General features: G+C 33.7%; 1 protein-coding gene across 1 annotated transcript; it reads left to right on the top strand.

The window, feature by feature from the left end:
- The first annotated feature begins 5,157 nt into the window (after nt 1-5,157).
- LOC134694530 (uncharacterized) lies at nt 5,158-7,648 on the top strand. The gene is made up of 2 exons (XM_063555543.1): nt 5,158-6,769; nt 7,050-7,648. Exons 1-2 carry the CDS (start codon nt 5,158-5,160, stop codon nt 7,646-7,648), a joined length of 2,211 nt encoding a protein of 736 aa, XP_063411613.1.
- The last annotated feature ends 1,767 nt before the right edge of the window (nt 7,649-9,415 follow it).

The following is a 9,415-nucleotide window of genomic DNA, read 5'->3' as shown; positions in this document are numbered from 1 at the left end:
TGGTCATCTCAACTCGATTGCTTTTCTCACTTTCTCTGTACCAGCTCAAGCGAGAAAATCAATCTCGTTGAGATGATCAACGATAATCTATAATTATCGGACATTTATCTTTTTCCAGAACATGTTATTGTTAATGAAATAAAATAAAATACAGGTTTTTATCTAGGCAAAGTCCGAGATGACATTCTCTGTTAATATGCTTCCTTCATGTAAAGTCTTGGTTTTCTTAACTACTTAACATCGTATATCAGGAGCACTGCTGAAAATAGTCTTTCACAAAAGTTGTAACCTTTAGAACTTGTATTTTAGATTATTTAACCACATGACAAGAAATTATACAATAAACATTGGTCACGCACGTTTGATTCTGATGTAAGACACGTAGCGTGACAATACCCAGTTTATACGCATCAGCGCACACAGGTTTGTCGAATAGGCCAGTTGATTGGAGGAAAGTTACCAAAAACCACGCATACCTTTAACTATCATCCAATCAAACGCCTTTGACATAAATATAAATAATACATGGGTAATATTACAGAGATTTTGAAAAAAGTTAAGACTCTAAATTCAAACTTAAAAGTATAGATTAATGCTTGTAATGCATTTTCGCAATTTACAATAATTTTTATACATTCTTTCACCTATCTAGTGAGGAAAAAATACAAATTTAAAAAAAATGAAAATTACAACTATTTCTAATTATAATGCACAGTTTGTGATGAATGGGTGTCAATATGTATTAAACAAAAACCCAAAGACCAGTTTCAAGAATAATTCTTTGCTTTTATTGCAGGATCTCATAAAATATGTTGTCGTATTTTCAAAAAAAATAATCAATTTGAAAACTACTTTTTCCTTTTACCTTTCTAAATTCATATATTACGCAGATATAGATGTGGTAGTTGCCGATTAAGTCTAGAAGGTGGCAGGATTTACACAGAGAAGACAGAATATGTCGTCTTTGTGACGCAAACAACATTGATGACGAGTACCATCACATTATGAATTGTAGAACATTTAAACTATAGAAAATGAAGGAAATGTTTAAGGAACTACTGTTAGTCAAACCCTTATATTTCTAAAGCTGATCAACAGTTAAACTTCTCAAATATTGTAATATTAGAAAAACTATGTAAAAGTCATAAATGTGAAAGTCAGTCCTCTAAGTTAATTAAATTGTATCGTGTACACATGCATGTTATAATTTTACCTTATAATCATGTTTCTGTATGTTCTTGATAACTAGTAATTGAAGTTTTAAATGAGAAATAAAGTATTCGTATTCCTTTAAACCATAAATTACAGTACACGAAGACAGCCTACGGGTAAAGTACAAGTGAATATATCATAAAGATTATATTTAATCCTCATCCGTACGCGTCCTTGTAAATGCAAAACTCTGGATTTTTTTTGATAATCACCTGAGAGGTTATAAAATATCTAGAAAAGACTTCCAAAGGTGATTGCCAAAAATGAATTGAAATAAAAGATTTTTGTGTAGACGAGTTACAACATTGCGTAAGAATGATTAGGAAATTTGACCAAAAAAAGTAAGTGCACATCTTTTTAGTGGCGAAAATCACGCATATCGAGTTACGTAGACGAAAAGAATAAGTACATTCATAACAATTGTGATGTAAATTCACGAAATTATACTTGTTATAATTAGAAAACAATCTAAACACGATTCATCATTCCCCATGTATATAGATTAAAACAGAATTATAATTTTAATTCTTAAATTAAAATTTTAATTCTTAAATTAAAATTTTAATTCTTAAATTAAAATTTTAATTCTTAAATTAAAATTTTAATTCTTAAATTCAATTCTGAAATTCAAAAGACATGTTTCTGATACTTGACAGTTCAGCGAACACTATTACATGAAATGCACGATGATATTGACCGAAAACAAAGGTAAAAGATTCAACTTGTAAAATCAGCCGCTAAACGGTAGAATTTCTATCAATCATTCACGATATAAAAAGACTTTTGAGTGTAAAAGTATGATAGACATACTTTTAATTTATTGAAATGCCTGTTAAATTGTTCCAGTCATGGTTACTATGGACTCTTAGTCCCTTTCGATATTTCATAGCACTTTTAAAAATTCTGAACAAAAATAAAAGAAAAATCTAATATTCCCATGGGGAAAATATCTTCCCATGAGAAGAAATTTGTCCCGCACAGTGTTCATCTACCACAAAAGGGAGTCTAACCAACATAGAAATGCTTTATCATCTGTGGATTAATTTTGATATATGAAACGATGTATATTGATTTTACTTGGTTCAATGTTCAGTGGCAAGTATTTTATATATGCGCAGGTCCTGAGACAGAAAATCAAATTATTCATTCACTTATGGTCTTCAAAAATAACAATTGCGGGATGACGGACAGGAAGACTTCAATCGCAACAGTGTGAACTAACTGTCAGAAACATAAGTTCTCTCAGATCCTTTCTTGCTAGTGTCGTTTTGTTGTTCTGGTAAACAAGTGATTCTTGCATTGTTGAAGACCCTCTAGCTACTATAAATATGAACAGGAATAAAAACGATGACCATTGATAATTTGTATTTTTGTTAAGCTCTGACTTTGTGTTCGATTAGGTCCCGTGTACGTTTACTCCATATTCCTTTATTTTCTATAAAGGCGTCTGTCTTGACAGTAAGTTGACACGAGTTAATACAAGTTAAACCCTTAAATGTAAGACACCAGATGGAAATACTCAAAAGGGAGAGCCAGTTTGGTATTCTGTAATGTTAGAGTTCAATTCTTCATGACGAAACGACTATATGTTTTCTGTATTCAGCATCGAATCATATCTTCTAAATTATGTTTTTTCGCACAATGTTTGGATATTGGTGGACATTGTTGCGAAAGTACGCAATTATAAAGACATTGGACTTTTATTTTGACATTGTGTATATAATATTACATTGTTTTTTTAATCATAGTAAATGAATCATACTAGAATATTCTAGATGGATAGTGAAAGTACTTGTGTATATTTATGTTCAAGAAAGTGTTGGCAAATTCCGGAATTTACCCTGTTACTAAACATAGATTATTTCCCATTTCTCTAGTTAATTATAGTTTGTTCTAGATTTAGAATGTTCTTATGATTTTGGTATATAAGTAAAGGGTTTTTATGGATAATACTCATTGTTAAAATAGTAGTAACAGAAGTATAGAAGTTTTATCAGTTGACCTAGAAAGAAAAAGACGGATTATTCCAATGTGGTATTTATTAACGTTTACAAACTGTACATACTGTAAATAACTGTTAGTTATTTGATTAAAGATATAAAAGGATTCCGTGTTAGTCTGATTTCGCCACATTGTATGGTGCCGGAACCCGGGAATAACAGAAAAAGAAATTTATAAAGAACACGGAAAAGAAGTAACCACAGAAAAGATGGCAGTCTCATATTTGAAAGGACTCTGTACAAGGTACAATAATTTGTTAGCTAAAGAATTAGATAAAAGTGGAGATATAATAGCACAAGGGATTCAAGATGAAAGTGTGACAACACAATTAAGGCAAGTTTTAACAGCAGAGAGACGATTAAAGGATTTTGCAGCAAAACTTGAAGAAAGTATGAAAGAAATTTCACGTATATTAGAGGAGAGAGAAGATAACGAAGGTGACATCGCAAAATTTACAAAGGCAAGTGAAACATATTTTGAATTGCTTGACGGTGTAACACAGCGCTTAGACGAATTAAAAATATTCGAGAAAGAAATTCAGGATAAAATAACAGATATTAAGAAAACAGAATCAGCCACGGACCACAAGGTGGAGCATTTAATACAATTACAGACACAAATGCAAGAACAGATAGTACAGTTTCAACAGTTACAACTCCAAGAATTACAGAGGAAAAGTCAACCTTCATAAGTAAGTGCAGTTAAACTTCCTAAATTAGACCTAGTTTCGTACAATGGAGATAAGTTAAAATGGACAGAATTTGGGGATTCATTTGAAGCAGCAGTGCACACAAATCAAAGCTTGACAAAAATAGAGAAATTAAATTACTTGAAAAGCAAACTTTTTGGAACAGCTAATTCTGCTATATCTGGCTTAACGCTCTCCCATGAAAATTACGATGTAGCAATTTCAATACTAAAGGAAAGATTTGGAAATGTTCAATCTGTTGTCAACAAGCACTATTCAGATTTAATAAACCTTCAGTCAGCTTCAAATCAAACTACACATCTACGTAGACTTTATGATGACTTGGAACGACACGTACGTAGTTTGGACGCGATGCATCAAGATGTAACCCAAGACGTATTCATCTCGATGATAACATCTAAGCTACCAAAGGAAGTTCTTATTCAACTTGAAATACAGAAAGGTAACAGTGAAAGATGGACAGTAGTGAAGTTGAGACAGTTTCTCCATACTTACATAACTGCCAGGGAAGCTGCAGAAAGTCAGTCTAAGGAAACACATACTGGTCCCAGTTCTGAAGAAAAACAGCAGTATAAAATCCAGTCAAACAACAGTAATTTTCAACCAAGAAAACACTTATCTGCAGAAGCTCTGATGACAATAAAGCCATTTGGAAAAAAACTCAGGCAGTGGAAACTCAATGGTATGCAGATATTGTGATGGACACCACTGGAGTGATGAGTGCAGAAAGTTCAGTACAATTGAAGACAGAAAGCAGAAAATCAAGGGTAGCTGCTATACCTGCCTGAAGCCAGGACATGTTAGTAGAGACTGTCAATTTGAAAAAGCATGCTATCATTGCAAACAGAAAAAGGGACACCATAGAAGTCTATGCCCGAAGAAAATTCCCTCTCAACATAAAGAAGTTTCACATCTAGCTGATGAAATGTGTGAAATAGCTTCAAGTGAAGAGAACGTACCAGAGAATAGCTTGTTGTCCTCCGGAGATATAGTTTTGATGCAGACAGCTCAAACAATTGTGTCAAATACAGAAGTTAATGAAACAGAAGTAGTAAGACTATTAATGGACTCCGGATCTCAGCGAACATATATAACAGAAAAATTGGCCAAGAGATTAAACTTGAAGAAGAAGGCTACAGAGAAAGATAACTCTTGTAACATTTGGTGCAGATAAGCCAAAAACATTAAGAACACAAAAGGTGTCATTAAAGATCAGACTAAAAGATGGAGTTTGTATGCTTATTGATGCTAATGTTGTTCCTAAGATAACAGGATCAATACTAAGAAGACCTCTACAAATGGATGTATGTGAAAATGTGAAATACTTATGTAACAATCTGCAACTTGCTGACACACTGCCTAGTAGATTAGAAAGTTCAACAATAGAGATTCTTATCGGAAATGATTATTATTTAGATATCATATTGCCACAGAAAATAGAAATTCAACAAGGGCTTTATCTACTTGGCTCTAAGCTAGGATGGATCCTTACAGGAAGGTCACAATTAAGTGATGAAGAAAGTGAGAACAAAATGTCCATGACAGTAAATGGCTTATTAACTTTAACAGAATGCTGTCTTCACTCTACAATTGACACATGTCTTCAAATCAAGCCTTCCATTGAAGATTTCTGGAAATTGGAAACTATTGGAATACAAGATTGTCCATATGCATCAGACGACGAAAATACTTTGAGTAACTTTGTCACCTCACTCAAAATGGAAAATGGAAGATATCAAGTAGCCTGGCCATGGAAAGAAAAATTACCGGAACTTCCTGAAAATAGGGAACTTGCATACGGAAGACTAAAGTCACTTTTTCAGAAAATGAAGAACAATCCTGACCTATTAAACAAGTATGATGAGATTATTCAAGACCAGTGCAAAAAGGGTATCATAGAAAAAGTGTCTAGCCAATGTAGTAAGGATACCGGAATCAAACATTACATACCACATCATGCTGTAGTTGACCCAACCAAACCTACAACTAAAGTAAGGATAGTTTATGATGCATCTGCCAAATCAAAACACGAGAATAAAAGTTTGAATGATTGCCTGCACAGAGGACCAGTAATGTTACAAGATTTATGTGGACTCTTTTTGCGTTTTCGAATGAACAAAATTGCAGTAGTTGCTGATATTGAAAAGGCATTTCTCCAAATTGAACTACAAAAAAATGACAGAGATGCAACCAGATTTTTTTGGCTAAGAAACATTAATCATCCAACTGTAGAAAATGATGTACAAGTTTACAGATTTTGCAGAGTGCCATTTGGAGTTATCTCAAGTCCTTTCCTACTTGCAGCAACTTTGGACTTTCACCTTGACACATACAAAAATGCAACAGCAGCAAATTTTCGAGAAAACATTTATGTGGATAATGTAATTACTGGAGTAGATTCGACAGAGAATGCAGTTACATTATATAAAGAGGCAAAACAAATATTCAGTAATGCATCAATGAACTTAAGAGAATGGGCATCAAATTCACAGAAATTTTTAGAATGCATTCCGAAGGAAGACCAGGTGAATAGAGAAAAATTAAAGGTTCTTGAATTAACTTGGACAATAAAAGATGATACATTAACGGTGAACAGTGCAAGAAATGATAACATGTTTCCAATCACCAAAAGAGAAGTATTACAGAGAGTGGCTTCTGTGTTTGATCCACTTGGATTTTTTTCACCTGTGACTTTAAGAACCAAGCTTTTCCTCCAAATGTTGTGGAACAAGAAAATGGAATGGGATGAACAACTGACAGAGGAAGATATTCAGCAATGGAAAGAAATCTCTTTTGATTTAGATGAAATTCAGGAATATCATATTCCTAGAGCTATTGGGCTACCAGGTACAGTTACGTTCAGATTACTATGCTTTTGCGATGCTTCAACCAAAGCCTATGATTCTGCTGTTTATCTACATCAACTCAGGGAAAACAACTTATGTAAAATTGATTTACTGTTTTCCAAGACACGCTTGGTACCAAATAAGAAAATAACTTTACCACGACTTGAGTTATTAGCAGTTGTCATTGGTGTCCGTTGCATTGACTTTGTTAAGAAGCAATTAAAACTTCCTATCTGTGAGACAATTTTATGGACAGATTCTCAATGTGTTACACTGGATAGGGTCGAAAAAACCTCTAGCAACATTTGTTGATAATAGAATAAAAGAGATTAGGCAGCAACAAGACATTCAATTTCAGTACGTCTATACGAAGGAAAATCCAGCTGATGTTGCAAGCAGAGGCACAACAGTAGCATTGTTAAAAGAAAACAGCCAATGGTGGCATGGTCCCTCTTGGTTATCAAAACACAGAACTGAGTGGCCTAGTTGGGATCCTCACAATATAAGTGTTGACAAACAAAATTCGATTGAATCAGAATACAAGGTATCTAAAGTATTACATGAAGCAAAATTGCTTGCTGGAGAGGGTCCTGACGGAGAAACACACAGTGTTGGAAATTCGAAATCTAGTGTTGGGTATCTGTTAGACATTGATTGTAGCAAATTTTCCTCATTTATCCGCTTGATCAGAGTATCAGCTTGGGTATTGAGGTTTGTTAAACGGTTAAATAAAGAGACAATAGCTGGTCCTCTAACAGCTGCAGAGCTAGAACACGCAAAGTTATTGTGGATAAAATCTGTTCAAAAACAATGTTTTGGTGAAGTGATGATCAGTGGGAAAGCCACGGATCGATTCTGCGCATCCTTCCATATGACGTAACGGCCAGAAAATCAAGGGCGACAATCGCGATTTTTTATAGAGGGCGACACTATCGCGCCATCGCGGCAATTTGTTTACATCGTATACGTGTGATTTTTCGAGAAATTTATCATTAAAGACAATTAAACTTGTGTCATTTCATCATCAATTAGTTATATAGGTAAGTTTTACAGGTGACCATGCTATTTTTTCTTCTTAGACGATTTTATTTTACAAGAAACGAACATCTGAAAGTGACAAGTGACGTTGTTAATTTGGAGATAAAAATATGGCGGGTGTTTTCCCCTTCTGAAAATAACTGACACATTTGCATCCTAGGCTATTTAAATATGAAATGACCAAAAATAGTATCTATGATGATAGGAGTCCCTAAATATTTGCATAAATACCCATCACTCCGTGTCAAATTGTAACTGAGGCTGCGAAAAGGAAGCACACAAATCGACGCCATTTTTCAACAGATTAAGGTTTCTGAGCTCACGAAATCCTAGTATTATTACTTTTAATGGTTAGTAGAAAGATATTAATACTATCCATAACATGATTTATTGATCTGATCGGGTTATGATCGGGTTATGGCTACATGTTTGCCTCTTTTCGATTCTTAAATCCAGTAAATTTCCGTAAACCACATGTAAATAAACGCCCCTTTTCCAGCGTGAGACTTCAATTTGAATAAAACTTCAATTTTGGCAGGTCAATGTTAGCATTTAAATTTTAATTAAAGTTTTACAGTTGTGTAATGCATATGTGCTGATTTGTTTGGTTGTCTCGAATAGTAAAAAGGTTAATATTTTTATTTTTGAACCCAAAAAGTGTGACAAAAAACACAAAAAACAAACAAAATAAAAATATAGGAAACAAATAACTATCCCCAGGATAAAGGGGGTTTCCAACTATATGTCCCCATTCAAATGCATTGATCGTCCCCAAAAAAGGGAGATTCCAATCCCTGGAACCCTATCCCTGGATCTGCCACTGGGAACTATGACTATTAAAACGTATAAATAATTAGAGAATTGTTACTAAAGGAACAAGAATAGAGAAAATTTACCATAAAATAATTAAAAAAAAAAAGAGCAAATGACATGCTAGCTGCGGAACCGTAGCTCTTAGGTCATTATGTTATTTTTTGACTATTTGCGGACGATATACTACTTTTTTTCTGGGACACCTTTCTATGCATCCCAGAAAAAAATCAAAATATTCCTAGCAGCAAGCCAGAGGTCTGGTCATAATCATTTTGAACTTTTAATGTGCTAATTTATATATTGAGGAAAGAAAAATTATGGACAAAAAGTATAAAAAAAATAGAGACCAATGAACTAAAAGATTAAATGATAAAGAAATGCAGAAGACCCCATCCAGACCCTTGTCTATGTGAACAACAGTACTATTATTTTTGCTCAATATTGCATATGGGCATGTAAAATCTATTATTCTAAAATTACGAGGTCCAATTTATCAGCCGTCATCTCGTAAAAACGACGAATCAAATAATTCAACTTTATATTTAACTAATATAGTACAAAAGTGTAGATTAAAATTACACCACTCCAGGCCCTTTTGTTTTTGACGTAATTAATATTGCCAATAATTAAGAAGTTCCGGTTCGAGTCCGATACAGATACCAATAGTATATTCACCTGTTACCTATTGACTTATCTGTATGTTCCGCATCTGACAGGCTCACCACCAAACGGTGTATTCAGGATTAATATGCTATATACACGGTCATAATCACAGGGTTGACACTACTAAATTGTC

This window comes from Mytilus trossulus, chromosome 13 (assembly GCF_036588685.1).
Source record: "Mytilus trossulus isolate FHL-02 chromosome 13, PNRI_Mtr1.1.1.hap1, whole genome shotgun sequence".
Taxonomy (NCBI): Eukaryota; Metazoa; Mollusca; class Bivalvia; order Mytilida; family Mytilidae; genus Mytilus; species Mytilus trossulus.
Note: the sequence above shows the minus strand (reverse complement) of the source record. Positions and strands in the feature narration are given on the sequence as shown.